The sequence below is a fragment of the Aquarana catesbeiana genome, linkage group LG03 (assembly GCF_042186555.1).
Source record: "Aquarana catesbeiana isolate 2022-GZ linkage group LG03, ASM4218655v1, whole genome shotgun sequence".
In the NCBI taxonomy this organism is placed as follows: Eukaryota; Metazoa; Chordata; class Amphibia; order Anura; family Ranidae; genus Aquarana; species Aquarana catesbeiana.
The window spans coordinates 327276484-327295856 of NC_133326.1; the positions used below are offsets into that span (position 1 = coordinate 327276484).

The 19373-nt window shown below is 39.3% G+C and overlaps 1 protein-coding gene across 4 annotated transcripts in view; it reads left to right on the forward strand.

Annotated features, from left to right (window-relative positions):
- UNC5A (unc-5 netrin receptor A) overlaps positions 1–19373 on the forward strand; it is a 596423-nt gene that overhangs the window by 408024 nt on the left and 169026 nt on the right. For all 4 annotated transcript variants that reach the window (XM_073620469.1, XM_073620471.1, XM_073620472.1 and 1 more), the window contains exon 3: positions 4248–4391. In XM_073620469.1, the coding sequence (XP_073476570.1) occupies positions 4248–4391 (144 nt within the window). The remainder of the gene's footprint in view (positions 1–4247; positions 4392–19373) is intronic.

The following is a 19373-nucleotide window of genomic DNA, read 5'->3' on the forward strand; positions in this document are numbered from 1 at the left end:
CTGGGCCATTCCAAAACTTTAATCTTCTTCTGGTGAAGCCATTCCTTTGTTGATTTGGATGTATGCTTTGGGTCGTTGTCATGCTGAAAGATGAAGTTACTCTTCATGTTCAGCTTTCTAACAGAAGCCTGAAGGTTTTGTGCCAATATTGACTGGTATTTGGAACTGTTCATAATTCCCTCTACTTTGACTAAGGCCCCAGTTCCAGCTGAAGAAAAACAGCCCCAAAGCATGATGCCACCACCATGCTTCACGGTGGATATGGTGTTCTTTTGGTGATTAGCAGTGTTTTTGCACCAAACCTATCTTTTGGAATTATGCCCAAAAAGTTCAAACTTGGTTTTATCAGACCACAACACATTTTCCCACATGCTTTTGGGAGACTTCAGATGTGTTGTTGCAATATTTAGCCGGGCTTGGATGTTTTTCTTTGTAAGAAAAGGCTTCCGTCTTACCATTCTACCCCATAGCCCAGACATATGAAGAATACGGAAGATTGTTGTCACATGTACCACACAACCAGTACTTGCTAGATATTCCTGCAGCTCCTTTATATTTATTGCTGTAAGCCTCTTGCTAGCCTCCCTGACTAATTTTCTTCTCGTCTTTCCATCAATTTCTTGGTAATGTCACTATTGTGCCATATTTGCTCCACTTGATGATGACTGTCTTCACTGTGTTCCATGGCATATCTAATGCCTTGGAATTTCTTTTGTACCCTTCTCCTGACTGATACCTTTTAACAATGAGATCCCTCTGATGCTTTGGAAGCTTTCTGAGGACCATGGCTTTTGCTGCAGGATGCGACTAAGAACACAGTGAGGGAACACAGTTAACCCCTTGATCGCCCTCTAGTGTTAACCCCTTCACTGCCAGTGACATTTACAGTAGGGACGGAAAGTATTCAGAACCCCTTAAATTTTTCACTCTTTGTTATATTGCAGCCATTTGCTAAAATCATTTAAGTTCATTTTTTTCCTCATTAATGTACACACAGCACCCCATATTGACAGAAAAATACAGAATTGTTGACATTTTTGCAGGTTTATTAAAAAAGAAAAACTGAAATATCACATGGTCCTAAGTATTCAGACCCCCAGGCTGTGACACTCATATATTTAACTCAGATGCTATCCATTTCTTCTGATCATCCTTGAGATGGTCCTACACCTTCATTTGAGTCTAGCTGTGTTTGATTATACTGATTGGACTTGATTAGGAAAGCCACACACCTGTCTATATAAGACCTTACAGCTCACAGTGCATGTCAGAGCAAATGAGAATCATGAGGTCAAAGGAACTGCCTGAATAGCTCGGAGACAGAATTGTGGCAAGGCACAGATCTGGCCAAGGTTATAAAAACATTTCTGCTGCACTTAAGGTTCCTACAAGCACAGTGGCCTCCATAATCCTTAAATGGAAGACGTTTGGAACGACCAGAACCCTTCCTAGAGCTGGCCATCCGGCCAAACTGAGCTATCGGGGGAGAAGAGCCTTGGTGAGAGAGGTAAAGAAGAACCCAAAGATCACTGTGGCTGAGCTCCAGAGATGCAGTCGGGGTATGGGAGAAAGTTGTAGAAAGTCAACCATCGCTGCAGCCCTCCACTAGTTGGGGCCTTATGGCAGAGTGGCCCAACGGAAGCCTCTCCTCAGTGCAAGACATATGAAAGCCCACATGGAGTTTGCTAAAATACACCAGAAGGACTTCAAGATGGTGAGAAATAAGATTCTCTGGTCAGATGAGACCAAGATAGAACTTTTTGGCCTTAATTCTAAGCGGTATGTGGGGAGAAATCAGGCACTGCTCATCACCTGTCCAATACAGTCCCAACAGTGAAGCATGGTGGTGGCAGCATCATGCTGTGGCGGTGTTTTTCAGCTGCAGGGACAGGACGACTGGTTGCAATCGAGGGAAAGATGAATGCGGCCAAGTACAGGGATATCCTGGACAAAAACATTCTCCAGAGTGCTCAGGACATCAGACTGGGCCGAAGGTTTACCTTCCAACAAGACAATCACCCTAAGCACACAGCTAAAATAACGAAGGAGTGGCTTCGCAAAAACTCCGTTAATGCTCTTGAATGGCCCAGCCAGAGCCCTGACTTAAACCCAATTGAGCATCTCTGGAGAGACCTAAAAATGGCTGTCCACCAACGTTTACCATCCAACCTGACAGAACTGGAGAGGATCTGCAAGGAGGAATGCCAGAGGATCCCCAAATGCAGGTGTGAAAAACTTGTTGCATTTTTCCCAAAAAGACTCATGGCTTTATTAGATCAAAAGGGTGCTTCTACTAAATACTGAGCAAAGGGTCTGAATACATGGGACCATGTAATATTTCAGTTTTTCTTTTTTAATAAATCTGCAAAAATGTCAACAATTCTGTGTTTTTCTGTCAATATGGGGTGCTGTGTGTACATTAATGAGGAAAAAAAATGAACTTAAATGATTTTAGCAAATGGCTGCAATATAACAAAGAGTGAAAATTTTAAGGGGGTCTGAATACTTTCCGTCCCCACTGTATATAGTAATCAGTGCATTTTTATAGCACTGATCGCTGTATAATTGTCGCTGGTCCCAAAAATGTCAAAAGTGTCCGATGTGTCTGCCGGAATATCGCAGTCCCAATAAAAATCGCCATTACTAGTAAAAAAAATAAAATAATAAAAGTGCCATAAATCTATTCCCTATTTTGTAGGCGCTATAACTTTTGCGCAAACCAATCAATATACACTTATTACAATTTTTTTTACCAAAAATATGTAGAAGAATACATATCAGCCTAAACTGAGGACATTTTTTAAATTGGGATATTTATTATAGCAAAAAGTAAAAGATATTGTGTTTTTTTCAAAATTGTCGCTGTTCTTTTGTTTATAGCGCAAAAAATAAAAAACACAGAGGTGATCAAATACCACCAAAAGAAAGCTCTATTTGTGGGAAAAAAATGATGACAATTTTGTTTGGGTACAGCGTTGCACGACCGCGCAATTGTCAGTTAAAGCCGTCCGCATATGAAAACGGTGTTCAAACCACACATGTGAGGTATCACCACGATCAGTAGAGTGAGAGCAATAATTCTAGCCTAGGCCCCCTGTGTAACTCAAAACATGCAACCTGCAGAATTTTTTAAATGTCGCCGATGGAGATTTTTAAGGTTAAAAGTTTGTCGCCATTCCACGAGCGGGAGCAATTTTGATGCGTGACATGTTGGGTATCAATTTACTTGGCATAACATTATTTTTCACATTATAAAAAAAAATTGGGCTAACTTTACTGTTGTCTTATTTCTTAATTAAAAAAAGTGTATTTTTTCCCAAAAAAAGTGCGCTTGTAAGACTGCTGCGCAAATACGGTGTGACAGAAAGTATTGCAACGACCGTCATTTTATTCTCTAGGGTGTTAGAAAAAAATATAATGTTTGGGGTTCTAGTAATTTTCTAGCAAAAAAATGGTTTTAACTTGTAAACACCAAATCTCAGAAAGAGGCTAGGTTCTTAAGTGGTTAAGCTGGCATATTAAGCTGGCATATTAATTTCACGATAATCTTATAGTGCTTCTTCATATTTATTTGTATCTGTGATGTTGGCTTCCTTCTACAGGTCAGGATCATAAGTATATCTAAATATCTAAACTCAAAACCTGTTTTTTATTTGGATTGTATATATATATATATATATATATATATATATATAATATATATATTTGGATAGAGTATATACTGATTAAAACCCTTGTTTAATCTTTTTATCTGTGTCCTGCTGGGGGGATTTTTTTTCACTTTCTATTTTGAGGCACAAGAAGTGGCAGCAGATTTCCAAAGGAAAGAAAACCCTCTCTTAGGCATTTGTCACAAAAAAGTGTCCTCGTTGTAAGATTTCCCCTCTATTCCTGTTCCAGTGACAACTTTTAGATTTTCTCTTACTTTCAGTTCAAGTGACAATGGTCATTAGAACAAATAAAAAGGGGGAATCTTTAAATCTTAAATCTCTCTAGTAGAAACACAGATAGCAATAACAACCTTCCCTAAAGGATTATTGATGTGTAAGGAAGAATAGCCCACAGCAGCTACATAGAAATAAACTCATAACTGATCCCAAAGCTGATTGGTGGATTACTGCATCAGGATCTTATTTGAACACCACCTTATGAAATACAGTATACTGTATCTTGACATTAACTATAAACCTTTCTGTGATTATACACAATGCTGTTAGTGTCCACTGACATTCATTGTATCTTTATAGGTTTGCCAGTCATGGAGGTGAGGATTGAGATTTCAAGGCAACAGGTGGAGAAGATCTTTGGACTGGAGGAATACTGGTGTCATTGTGTGGCCTGGAGCTCTTCTGGTACATCAAAAAGTCAGAAGGCATTTATTCGCATTGCATGTAAGACGTCCCTCCTTTCAATTCATCCTATCATGTTCATGTAAGAGTATATTGTTCTGGTTAGAATTATTTACCATAGCAGTTTTGCCTGTATTCACTATTTTACCTGTGTACATTATCTAAGTCCTACTTCTCCAAACCACTTTTTAATACAGTAGTTCACCTTATAATTTTGGCATAAGTGTCTCTTTGTGTCCTCCCTGTCATAAATGTTCACTTTGCTGTGTATTTCTGATGTAACTTTCCAGTTTTGCTGGTTGCAGTGGGTGATTTTTACAAAAGGGAATAATACAAAATGGTATGTATTCCTGATGCCTTCTGGCACCAAATGCTCTGTGACACTGCGCGTGCAAAAGTTGTATTTAGCTTAATGGCCTGATACACAAGAGCTCAAGGCAAAATACAGGCTTCACATTGTGCTGTGTCACATTAAAATAAACACAATTGTCAACTTCTGCTTGTGTTGACAAGGTGATTAGCATTCTTTTCTTTTTGTTTTCAGGACCTTGGAAATTCTTCTTTATGCTGCATCTAGGTTTACATAGCCTTTGTGAGGATAAAAATCACATGATCTAAGGCTGGGCAGATGTACATAGTCATTGTTGCGTTCGCAGGAAGGTGTCATCCTGATTTTGATACATTAAAATATGAGGGGGTTGCTGGTGTAGGACTCCCGTAAGATCACATTCCGGCATCATGATTCATATGTAGCCAAACTATCAACACACAACATGATGCTTCATGTTGATTTGTATAGTATTTACAATTTATTAATAAAAATGCATATACTGCAACATATAAAGTATTTAAGATTTAGCAAGAAAGTCCTTAAAAAGATAAAGGCAATTAGCAAACCAGCTCCAGTCCTACAATAAGATTAAAGTCAAACTTAACAAGTTGTAAGCTAGCAACTTCATATTGTGAAAAAGGCCAAAAGTTGACCCAAATTTTCAAGTATCACAGCTGATCCCTCTAGATTGTCATATATACTCATAGAATTTGGCACAGTGAAATTTCACCATGGAGTGGCTAGACATTTTCCTGCACTATTACTGATGTGGCTGCCTATTCTCTATAATAATTTCTAAAAAGTCTGCTAGCACAGTCAACCAACAGCTTGTTCCAGGGACTTCACATTGTGACTGTCATGCTTTTGTTATACTTACAAATATATTACAGCTACCTTTGAAGGCAAAGTACTAAAGGTTTCTTTAACACATAGCCAGTTTAGTGAATAATGCAATGACAATCTAATCCAGGAGACATAGGGGTTGATTTACTAAAGGCGAATAGACTGTGCACTATGAAAAGTGCATTTGCACTCTGCGAGAGCAGTTGCTCCAAAAATTAGTAAATGAACAAAAGCGCTGCTGACTTCCATCATCCAATCATGTGCAAGCAAAAAATTCATTTTTTTTTCCTTGCACGTGATTGTGTATTTTTTTGCAAAGTGAAGCTTTACCTCATTTACTAAGCTCTGGAGCAACTGCACTTTGCAAAGTGCACAGTCTTTTTGCCTTTAGTAAATCAACCCCATGGTGTTAGCTCCTGTGCCTCCTAACATATCTGGCTTTGCTTGGGCTGCCCCAGCTCTGAGAAATATAGCAGCTGGCTGTGCTGCTTGCACTGTAGTTCAGACATATAGGCCAAGCCACATGTTGCTCCAGTGTGAATATAAAATCTGATATTCAGTTATGTTCCAGATATAGTGTTTGTAGTGTTTTCCTTTTCCGATAAAATGATCGCTACTTTAATAATACATGTACTGGAGCAATAGATATGTTGCAACTATATCAGTTTGTGCCATTCCATGTATGTTTTACAAGGCGGTTTTTATGTATTCACATGAGTTAGATGTTACCCAACTACAATGCCTTCCCAAACTGTGTTTGCGCTGTGTGTAAATTAAATTGCAAATCACTGTATAGCATATTAATAATGTATATGAATTAGCATGAAATGTTACTGATGAAATTGTAGCAATGCGCACAATGATAAATTATAGTGTTATACACACTAGAGAATAATCGGTATTACAGGTTGTGTGTGCATAAAAAAAACACTGCATTGCATTGCGCACTTTGCAATATTTATGTGAAAACGTCTTACCCGTGTGAAGAAAGAAAGAGCCAGCATAGCTTCTGGGCTGATTATTCTACCTCTACTCATGTTCATATTGTTGACATGCCCTTTAATCCTCTTCTGTGGTATACACAGTTGTTAGCAGGTTTTGAAGCAGTGATCACAATCTCTGGATCCCAAATCCGCTCCCAGGCAGGTTTTCCTCACAGAACGTTGAATGGATCAATACTTTCCTACGTCCATTCTCTGAAAATACCCTGAAAAGCTCAACAGCTGAGTGGCAAGTCTGAAAATCACCAACATACAGCCATTTTTCACATACTAAAACGTTTACTACTAGCAGTTCTGTGCTAGATGTAATTAAAGTATTGCAAGAAAAACTGCTTAGGTGTCAAAGTTGTGAGGGATTAGCATTTTATAATAAATTCTCAATTCAAATGCATTTTAATACATACAAAAAAGCAATAAAAGGATCACTAGAAATAACAATTAAATACTGGGCAAAAGGTCAATTACTGTTGATTGTGTGGATATATTATTCAAAATTGAAAGGGATAAAGAGAAAGTAAGGGAAGGGACAGTAGAGAAGGTAAGAATGCCAGAGGAACATAGCTATTCTTATAGAGAAGACAGAAAGTGAGACATAGGGGATAGGAGAAGAGGTATAGGTATAGGGGACTGTTGGTCAATATACCAATACACCCTGTAAAAATTATGTTCACTAATAGTAATTGTATTGATGCCAAAATGTACTGTTCACTAGGACTCTATATACATATTTCACTCAAGATTCATAAAACCTTCACGCAAGATGCACACAATTTAGTAATCGGATTTGATTAGGCATTTGTATTATTCCTGGTTGAAAGTTGTATGAATCTTGGGTGAAAACATTTTAGAAATAGACCCCCCCAGGGTTAGTCACTAGTTATACAAAACATTCAAGTCTAATGTTTGTATAATTATGCTGAAAAAGGGATATTTGAAAAGGGAAGATGGACAAAAGAGATTTGGTTCCAAAAGATGGACAACCCCTCCAAATGAGGGTTAGTTGTGAGCGATGTACAATACTAAGCTATTACTATTAATATATTATACTATACTGTTACAATCCTTTTTCCACCTGAAAGCCATTGCTAGATTTCAGAATGTGATACTTTTGTTAATCCCCACTACTCTCTACCAATTAATCACAAACTGTAGAAAAAAATAGCTTGCTAGATGGAGCACAACAACCCATGATAGTAGAAACAGGTGGACAATGTCGTTATTTGAGGCTTTCAAGGGTTTTTTTTTTTTTTACTTCCAAAGCAGGACTGCTGCTATTTGTTCCAAAATCTGAGAACAGTCATACAGCAAATATAGGTTTGGGACAGATATCCAGCAGAGGTAGAGAGTCAGTAAATTGTAATGAATTTTAACATAAAAACTTAGATCTATACTCTATACTTAGTAAAAAAAAAATGAAAAAGGAACAGACTTGATTCACCGCTTGGTCTGTCTGCCATCACTCTTCTATTTTCTATAGGTGATTCTAGGTCATCCAGTAATGTAATTGAAGGTTTGCCAGTTTAGCAGAGCTTTAAGAGGGAAGTGGCTAGCTATAAAAATTAGCAGACACAACTTCTCTTTCGTGTACAAACTATAGAAGATTCTTAGCTGCAGGCAACTAATATTGATGATGCTCCCCAAGCCACCTGAGGTCTTTTTTTCAGGACATTATCAGCAAGTGTTCTGACAGCGATTTATGAAACGATCCAATTAAAAATATTTAAGTGCAAATTATCACACTATTATAACATCAATTATCAAAACGCTTAAAAGCAAATTAACGTGCACTAATGTCATTAACTGCTAAAAAAAAATACATTAAGTCAGTCTTATGGGCTGCAGTAAGAGGAAATAAAAATTGAAAAAAACTAGCTGTATAGGCCAGCGACTCTAATAACTCGTTTATCTTTGGCTTTGTCATTGTATTACAAATTGCTTTAGAAATTGTATGCTTATCACAACCTTTTTCATAAAAGGTCACTGTATCTACAATGCATTTAACATCAATAATGTTGAGTACTGGCCAGTATATTTATTTAATTTTTAATAGCAGTACCACTTTGAATAAAAGAAAAATTGCCCTGTAAAGTTTTAGGCCCGGGAAATGTAATGCTTAAAGTGACCGAGGGTAATATTGAGGCCATTGTAAATCATATTTAATCCTGTGCAGTCCATTTGGCCTACATACTCTTTATTACAGAGGGAGTGGGGGTATACAGTATTCCCATGGGGCATTTCTCAGGTCACATAAAACTCAAATGAAGGAGAAGATGCAGGGATGCATCAAATGCATTCATTCTGTGCAGACTGCCATGAAGAATTAGGATGAATGTATCATTTTGTAAAATACTTAATTGTCCATTTTATTGGTCATTTAGATGTTAGCGTGATATGCTCATATACATTATGAATGTCTGACATATCTGCTGTATCTCTGTATCTGTATCTCAGTTTGTTGTAGCCAATTTAGCTGGCTGTAAATGGCAAATCTCTGTGGCAAGGTCTTCCTGTCTTTTATTCAACAATTGTTTTATGTGCACCCTAAGCTTGACTTACTGTAAGCTCTGCTAGATGTGTTAAAAATGCTGCATTGGTGGTCTGGTCGATTGCCGTGGGGGGAGGGAGAGGGGTGCTGTGATGATTTGTCTCTTTCTGCTCTTTCTTGTGGTCTGCACGCACACAGGAGTAGCTGGCAGCATATTATTCTGCCAAACTCTGCCTTGATATGATGTTGTGACTTCATTACATGATGATCCTTATATAAATTTATTGGTGTTGAATTACTAAAGACAAATAGGCTGCTCACTTTGCAAGGAAAGTAGCACTTTGGGCAAGTTTTTTTCCCCAAAGCTTAGTGAATGTGGTGAAGTTATATCCCTTGCAAAGTGCAACTTCCCTTGCAAAGTGAACAGCTTTTTGCCTTTAGTAAATCAACCCCATACTCTATATAAGGGTTTGGTGCATATTTGCCAACAGTAGGTAAGCTGTGATGAGGAGATGTCTGAGCCCCAGTGCCACAAGGCAACTCCACATTTACTGATGCATGTATGGGGAACCATGGGAAGAACAACAAGCAGAATTTGCATAATCATTTTTAAATACAACAAGTACCTGAATTTAGCAGGCTTTGTTGAATGGCACATCTGCTGATAGTGCAGGAGAGAAGACTAATGACTCTTCATGATGCTACTGCTCCTTTACTGTCCAATAACCAGACCGGAGGTGTGTTCTGGACTGAGCAGTGCAATTGTTGCAACTGAGGTCAAAGTATTTGGCAATTCTCTAGGGTGTTGTCTGGGTCACAAAGCTGGCTAAACAAGATGTCAAACCTACTGGCAATGAAAAGTTTCCGAGGACTGTGTATTTAGCTGTTTGCCTAAACCTTGGTTTCAATAAATTGTCTCATTAGACATTGTGACTGTGCCGCCCTACATACATCCAACACTACTCGCATCTCCTGGTTGTTATCACCTGTTCCATCAGTGTGAGTGGAATGGTGGTGACTGGCCTGTGCAGGCACATCAACAGTGCTGAATCACAAGTCCATCCTATCGAAAACATCATCACAGACAGACACGGGCAGGTGAGTATAGAATTGATTTACTCAGTATTTTACCAAACAAAAACATCTGTAGGGGTGAGAGGAGGGGCAGGAGGGAGGGGTGGGAAGGGATTTTATATTGTGCCCAGAGATGGGCATTAAAAAAAGACCCCCAATCACTACGTAAGCTTATCATTGATCTGCCTGAACTATACAGAACCCATTACAACTGAATTACGATAAGCTTCTTGGCATTCCTTAACATGACTTTATATAACCCATAAGAAAATGTTGTGATGTTGTATTGAATAATCTACATACATTCCAACCTGCTTTTGGGTGGTAATTTGGTCACTTCTGTGGCCTATCACTTCTGTCACTTGGATGGCTAAGAGGGGGTGAGTTTCAGAACACTTGTCTTGCATATCATATGACACAGAAGATGGTTTTCCCAAATCCCTAGATTAAAAACACGAGAAGACAACTAATGTAGCATGGTGCATTGTAACTGAACCTGAATGACACACAGAATCTCCAAGCAGGGAGCCCAAGTCTCAATAATACATTTTAGTGACTGACTTTAATATTTTTGTAATATAAACCAACCCATCTGTATGAGCTACACTGAACATGTTTAGCTGCTATGAGTGTCAGTTTGGGTCATTTTTAAAGCTGTGTCTTTACAGCAGCTGGGATAGAAATGGCAGGTCCTTTCTACAATACACAAGCCAATCCATACAGTATATACTTTAACCAACTGGCACATGGTGAATGTGAAGTAATTTCCATGCAGCTGTGTGTTTTTCTTGATTGTCTGCTTTTAAAGGACTGGCCAGCTAATTTGTTTTGCTGATGATTGATGACACACTTATTAACAATCTCATGCTACAAAGTTTCTCTGATGTGAAAGCGCATACTGAAGTTCTGCAGAAAGTGGCATCACATTCATCAAAAGAGCATTTCTAGTGGAGAGATTTCTACTTAACCCACGGGGAACTATTCTGAGCTGTGTCTGCAATAAGGACTAACATTAGAAACACAAGTGTCTCAGCCATAAAGAACAAATAAAAAACAAATTCAAATTCACAGCATTGAACAAAGACTAAGCACCCTTGCAGTTAAAAAAAAACAACTAAACGCCTTTCACTGCTCTTTTATTTTTGATGGATAGTTGACTGGAAAAAAATGGTCTTATCTGTTGTGGATATCAGAAATACTGTTTTTCTTAATGACAGTAGGTCATAGGTTGTTTGCAAGGTGCAGAAATGTTTCTTTAAAGTTTGACCTGCTTCCCTTTCCATTGGCTTCGGTTGTTGACATTTATCAGACATTTCTCAGCCACGTATGTAAAAAAAATTTAATAAAGTCTTCTAAAATTGAGTTAGTAATCTGAAATAATTGAATAAGGTTTATAAATTGAGTTTTGCTTATTGGGAATGTATAATGGAGCAGCTATTCAGATAGAAGGGTACCAGTCGTATATAAAGTTATAAAGATGGCACTGGAAGTTAAGAGCCCTGGTTAGAAACCACCATCTTTGATCATTAGAACGTTTTATCAAGGGCAGTGTACAGTTTTGCTTTAAATCCTCTGCATATTTGCTTGCTTACTTTTCTTCAATACCCAATTCAAAAACAATTCTCTATTTTTTGTTCTGATTATGAGCAAATTGCAGTAAGCTACTGTGTTTTGTAAAGGATCAGTAGGAGGAACCACAGTGCTCAACAGAAGATATGATGTTCTACATCACCTGGAAGTGTTGGTTAGCAGTTGTGCCGAGAACTGTTTAAGAAAGCAAAGTTCCAACACATTGACCACTTGAGAGGTAAGTATAAGCTTCACCTTTAACAGGTGATTGGTGCTGTAAGCTTTTCCACATGTAAAAGAAACTCTATCCTGAACTAACTTACACTAACTCTCTCCATGCCAGTTCCTCACTTATCCATGTATCAGACATGCATGTTGCAGCACTGTTTATGTCTGTAGCGCTCACCCCTGAAAGGGCCTGCTGATGTGGCCAGGTTCTTTCCCCAAATTGGTGTAGCTGTAGCCAGGCACACAACAACAGTCACTCTTCCTGGATCAGTGAACAGTCTAGGGGTTATTCTTTTGATGAGAAAAGATGGTCTGCAACTCCTTGCTTGCTCTTTAAAATCTTCAAAATGTATTGATTCTCTATAAAAGACACAGACAGCAGATGTAAACGCGTTTCAGCCTTGCGGGCCTTGTTTACAACAAATGTCATTCACAAAAATGCCACAATATATAGTGTATAAACCCCTCCTGGCAGCACATGTCATTAAATAGCCAATTAGTAGACAGAGTTACTTGGAGAGGTGAAACACCATACATGGGCAGACATAGATCCAATCGAGATACAAACATGATTGATGATTGCATGATCAAAAAAGGGCATTTAAATCCAAGAAAATCACACTATAAAAACAATACAAAATCATTTAGGCTGAAATGCGTTTACATACCGTATGCCGTCTGTGTCTTTTATGGAGAATCAATACATTTTGAAGATTTTAAAGCGCAAGCAAGGAGTCCATCTTTTCTCATGATTGCTACTGCAGCTGTACGACTCACTCTCCGCACCTAGTTATCTCTAAACAACCTTCTGATCATATTGGGTAGTAGCATCCTACTTCTGCTTTAAGTTATTCTTTTGATGCTTTATTGTAAACTTAAACTTGGATTTTGTGTAGGGAGCTGTGGGATACTCCAGAAAATTTGTACAGTAACAAATGGATAGTCTTCGCTTTGTTAAAACTTTTTGGTACAGTCCCCCTAGTAGCAGCTAAGGGAATGAGCAGCACTGAGACACTATAAGAAATGTCTTAATTCAAGCAAGCTTCTGGCACTGATACACGGATAGTAGCAGCAAACAGTCACAAAAATCCTACACTTAGATCTGTACTCAGAATGTCCCTGGATGCTTGGATGCCTCCTTTCAATACCAGACAGACCTTTCTCCAGTAAACTGTCCAGACCAGTTTAATACCTTGATCATAGCTCCAGCTATTCTCAGAACTGTAGGCCCCACAACTGTAGCTTAGCTGGGACCTCGATGAGTTCCTTTAAGAACTTTGACTGCACTGCCCAGAAGGGCAGCAGCCATTCAGGCTGGGAACTTGTCTTCCTACACAAGAACAGGGCTCCCTCATGCTCTGAACTATACATGCACTCCCCCACCAACTGTCTAATGTCCAATTCCCCCCAGGAATTGGCTGATACAACATATATATTCAGGTTGCTGATTTGCCTTTCTTCCCACTACATTCTAGAATCCTCCAAAAGACAGGGAAAAACAATCAAACCTGCAGCCACTGATTACAGTGGAGCCAAAACAACTAAATATACCTACCTTTCCTAGCAACCTATCTAGGAGAGTGCTACACCTCTCCTCAATAGAAATCCTCGTATGCGCCATCTGAGAGGTGAAGACCTTATAGACTTGTATGGAACAGCTCCAGTGTCCAGAATGGCCCCATACAATTCTATGAGGGCTCAGTGTGCATGTGCAGGTGGTACTAAGCAGGATTTCCGCATAGCAAAGGTAAACAGCACTGCAGGAAATAGCTTTGGTACAGAAGTAGGTAAGGAGTTGGCATTGAGGGGTTTTAGTGGAAGTTAGATCAAGAGAGGTGGAGAACAGGGAGTTTCTTATAAAATGTACAGTTGTCTCGTAAAGATTTTGGAAAATTTGATCTGTACAGCTGGAGTTTTTCAGACAACAATCTTTTTTATGTAATTTATTTCTTTAAAAAAATGCACATGCATACCTATCATTTGTGATATTGTTTTAAATGTATTTACATATTTCAAACAAACAACTTTTTAGTAGATTTTGTTTTAGGGCCCATTCACACTGTTCTATTGTGGTAATACACAAGTTATTTTAATGCAATAATTTATTGCATTCATCAGAGCTTTGTAATACCAGTCATTTTCAAAAGGTACCCCGTCACACATGCACTGTACATACTACCAGGTAATGTGGTGCTCTGTGTAGGAGAAAATTGTGCATTTCTGATTTGTTTTTTTTGTTTTTTTAGTGTATTGTGTGAATGGGTCCTTACTGTTTTAAGAACAATGTTTGTATGAAAGACTGATCATAAGAAAGACTGTTCATGAGTGCTGAGAATCATGGTTCATCATAACTAATTTGGTTAGATGCGAATGAAACTTTCTTCTACTATAATCCAAGATTGAACCTGTGGTTCTATTAACCCAAATTAAGCATGTCAAGATTTCTGATCATATAACAACTCAGTCATTATCAATAAATTCTGCACAGCAATGGCCAATGTCCCTTTAATTGTAGACAGTAAATGAAATGCTCTCAACCTTTCTATTTCATGTTCTCCAGCATGAATTAGCAGTACCAGAAAGTAACCTATTTATGTAACTTTAGGCATTTAGGATACCGCCAAAACTCTGTCAGTGCTCCCTGTCGTCCGGTAGTTCCTCTCCTCCGCCCACTAGTCTGTCCAAAAGATGGAAGAATCACTGCTAAGTCATGCCAGGATGGGGACCAGGAAATAAAAAAATTAGATGAGGACTGATTCTGGTGTTTTTCTTCTTTTTGGCGACCACTTCACTAATCTGAAAAGGCTACCCAGAAAAGCAAGGATTCAAAGGCTGAAAAACAAATGTTGGGTATTGGGGCCACGATTTGTGAAAGTATGTTTACTGTTAATAGTTGCTGCACATCATGGTTGAAGGATAACCATCTCATACCTTGATTTTCTGGCACAAAAAGAAATCGTCACATCTTCCTATCCAAATATGCAAAGACATACCTTTTATGTACAAAAAGTAGATAGCAAAACAATGATAATGATCTGTCATAGTGAATACTGAAATTGTATAACCCTAATAACTCTCCTTTGGACAATGATTACTATTCATACCTTACTCACTGGTAGGTCTAGGGGGGCAGAGATTGAAGATTGGTGAATGATAACAATGACTCATGTTATCCAGCTGGAATTTCTTTGGAAGGAGACACCAAACCTGCAAGAACATGTGCTGTCTGTGAATTCCATAAGAAAGGGAAGCCAAAATCAAAGTCTTCCAAAATGGAAATGGGCAATCCATATATAACAATATGACACTATAAAACCTTTCATTGCCTGGGCTAGACATCTACAGAAGGCTCTTCCCGTGGTTATTTCTCTGCAGGCAAAGACAAGTCACATCAAAAGTGATTGTAATTGTTTTAACTTAAACATTATTACATTAAAGGCCAGCCTGAGCATTGACTGCAAATAGGACAGTTTGTCTGTTGGTAGTTAATCTAAATGCCTGAAAAGGACAGAATTGGTACTTGAGCCTCCATCTTGTCTTTTAATAGGAAATCTAATTCTAGACAGACTGTTTGAAATACTGTTAACCGGCCTTGGCAGATGTTATTTGCTGATGGGCCAACAAATAGAAAATTGTCTAGACAATGAAGGGAATATGAATAAGGCCCCTTTTTACACAGGTGGACCAATTGGATGGGAGAGGTGAGTGTCAATGAACATGTGTCTGTTAACACCCACCAACATCTGATCCTATCCAATACAAACAGAGGAATGGGGATCCGTTCCCCATCCATTTGGTGGATCCGATGGCAGTTGGGTGTAAATGGACGGACAGTCCGTTTACATCCGACCGCCCATAGCAGAGAGTGGGCTGAGTCTGTGTCCACTCTGCTTATGGACCAGCCAACCGCCTGCTCAGTGGGGATCAGCAGAGAGATTCCCTGCTGATCAGGCGGACTCCAACGGAGTCTGCCCTGTGTGGAAGGCACCTAACCAGAAATTTGTCAAGCTACCTAGTCTAAAAAGCTGCTGAACAGTTCAAAATATTATTATTTTATTTATTTATTTATTTCAGGTACTTATATAGCGCCGTCAATTTACGCAGCGCTTTACATATATATATTATACATTCACATCAGTCCCTATACCCTCAAGGAGCTTACAATCTAAGGTCCCTAACTCACATTCATACCTATACTAGGGCCGATTTAGACAGGATCCAATTAACCTACCAGCATGTCTTTGGAGTGTGGGAGGAAACCGGAGTACCCGGAGGAAACCCACGCAGACACAGGGAGAACATGCAAACTCCAGGCAGGTAGTGTCGTGGTCGGGATTCGAACCAGCGACCCTTCTTACTGCTAGACGAGAGTGCTACCCACTGTGCCACTGTGCCGCCCATATATTACCATGCTATTGGATATTGAACAACCCATGGATAGGCACACATCTGCAAAATAATCACCTTTTAAATAGCAAGTGGAAATGGATTGGAAGGAGCCAGAAAGCAGACTCGGTATCTGCTTTAGCTTAAAGGGCATTTGCTCCCACTGCTCTAATTAGTGATAATGCGTTGTTAAAGGAAGCATACTGTACAGTGGATTCTTCTTTGTCTATGCCATTGTTAATGGATTAACTGCTATGGTAGGAGAGGTGATGAATGCATTGGAACTTACCTGTTTTAAGAATTAATATTGAAATGAGTTCAGTCATTGCTCCCCAAGGTGTAATAAAAGGCATATCAAAAAGTTATTCTAATGAACAGTTCGTTGTGACAATGTATCCCATTCATAGGTGTGCGCAGCCTTATGCATTAGGGTGTGCACCCCATAGCTCAAACACACATGCGTGTATATATATATATATTTACACTGTATTACTAAAAGTATTGGGATGCCTGCCTTTATAGGCACATGAACTTTAATGGTAGGCTGTCAGGGAGTATCGGCTTACCTGATACACCGACATTGTACATGAGACCTGCATGGCATCAGTGATCTGCTGATCGCTGGTGCAATGTTTTCCAGGCTTCTGCAACAAAAAATAATAAATGCACATTTTTATTGATGGGCACACTGGCAGCAATTAATGGGCACAGTGTCAGCAATTGATGGGCACAGTAGCGGCAATTGATGGGCACACTGGCAGCAATTAAACTATGAAAGGGGGATTGGCGCTGTTCACTATTCAAATCATGATACCTTATCTCACTACAAAGGAATGTGTGTGTAACAGATCTGGGTGAAAAATTATATATATAGTGAAAATAAGTTGAAAAATTAATTGCGTGTAATCGCATAAACATTAAATATCAGATATCCAAATCACCCCAAAAAAATATATATATATAAAAAACGATGAAAATTACCATACGTATGACTGAAAACACTAGTAGACATAAGGACTATTCATAATAAAAATAAAAATTAAAAATAAAAATGATTGCAGATGAAAAGTGTATTAAAAGGACCCTGAAAAAACGGTAAATAGTAAACAGTCCAAATTGTGTTATACAAATGTGTGTATGTAAGATTTAAATTGTGATCGTACAAAAAGTGAAACACTGGTGAAAAAATATAAAATTCAGATAAAAAATGGTTTAAAAAATATGTGATGGTTATCCGTGCAAACAAAAACTACAAAAGTTAGTACATATATCCAGAAATTGTCCTATGTGTAATAAAATCCTTGTGCAAAAAATCTGATGTGTATCCAAGCGATTCCGGATAGGTCTGCTGTGATTGGTGTAAACCGTCTTATGTGGAACTCCCTCTTGTGAACCCACTCACCGCAGCGCCCAACCCCTGCAGGGGTAATGGGCATATGAATGTAAATCCGGTGTCCAGAATTCCAAGCGATCGATGTCCCTCTCACCAACTCCTTCCCACTTGTGTCACCGCTGTATTCTTAATGGCATCCCTCGGGAAATATCATATACATGGAGAAGAGAAGAGCCTCATAGCGTAAATCCAAAGAGTTTTTTATTTAGCTAATCCAGCTTACAATTAAAAAGTTTTAATCAATAAAAACTGACACCGTTCTGCCTGCTGGCTCCACGCCAGAAGCCGCAAACAGTGATGTGGTAGCGGCGTGCGTTCCACGGCCCGTCTACCAAAAACCGGAAATCATCAGCATAGACTAACGCTAGAGCGACGTATGCGAGTTACACAGGAACAGGACAGACATTTTGCAGACAGTCAGCACTAACAAAAGGTGTGAAACAGAGCACAGGGATGATTAGGGTGTGCCTGGGCACACCCCGTAGGCACGCCTATGATCCCATTGAGCCTATATGCATGTGGCTAGTAAGCAAGCTGATCCGGAATTACTGCATATACAGTATGTTGGAAAATAGTAGCATCCACTTACTGTTAGCTAATCCCTAAAGCATGCATTGTTGCTGGGTGACATAACTCACATATGTCTCTGCGTGACTCCCAATGCATTTTGTTTGTATTGACAATCTTTCTCAATAACATCAATATCCACTTGGACCAAAAATAAAACATCTGTGAATTTGTGGCTCTGTTGCAACACTAAGTTGCAATAGAGGCAGAGAGGGAGAGGGATCTTGAATTCTGAAAACAGATTCCTGCTGATGCTTCAGGAGGCAGGCAACACATTGAAGAAGGCATTCATGCTGGTTTCCTTTTTCTAGCTGAAGTGGCTTTAGCAGGCTATGTTTGGATTGTCTGAGAAGGAAAGGATGATGCCTGGTTATAGTGTTGGTCATCCCTTCTTTGCTTGCTGGAGATGCAGAGGTATGTTTGCAGGAACTGTGGTGGTACCTATCAGGACACCAAGGCTGGTTTCTTGGTATTGTAGAGGTGGAGCCTCCAGCCTCTGTAACATATGGGGTTTGCCACAATGCCATCAGCAGGCTCCAAGGTCTCCTAGAAGCCCAAGCAGCAGAATGAATAGGGAACAGAGGGATCCACTCCTGCATCCTGCCACTTGGATTGGAGAGGGCAGGGACACATCTATGGCACGTCTCCTGCATACTATTTCCGTAAGCACCTGCAGTACAAGTATCACCAGCTTCTCTCTTCCACTTGCTTGTGCAGCAATCCAGGCTAGGGCTCAACCTAGAAGGTGGGCAGGATAATAATTTGAGAAGTCAGCCAGCTTCATCCATCATCAGCAGCTCCTGTACTCTTTGCAGGACAATGTCTGGATTCATTAACAATGTACAGTCTGTTATCATTGAATGCTTCAGGGACCCTGTTCCTGATTGCTGGTTGGTCTCCAAGAAGACAGTAGACTCACCCCTCATGCATGTTATGCTGCTTCCTCCTCTGCTTCACTCTTCTGTAGCTAGCCAATCTTTAGGGAAATAAGCCTGTTGAGGGAAGGACAATTAATGTAATCCTAATAGCCATACTTCCAGCCATCAGGGCTCCTTTTTCTTAAGGATCAACGGGCCTCCATGAGTTTGGCTAGCACTGTCTGTGGTTTGTCTGCAATCACCAGAATGTAAATAATGAAAGAAACCTG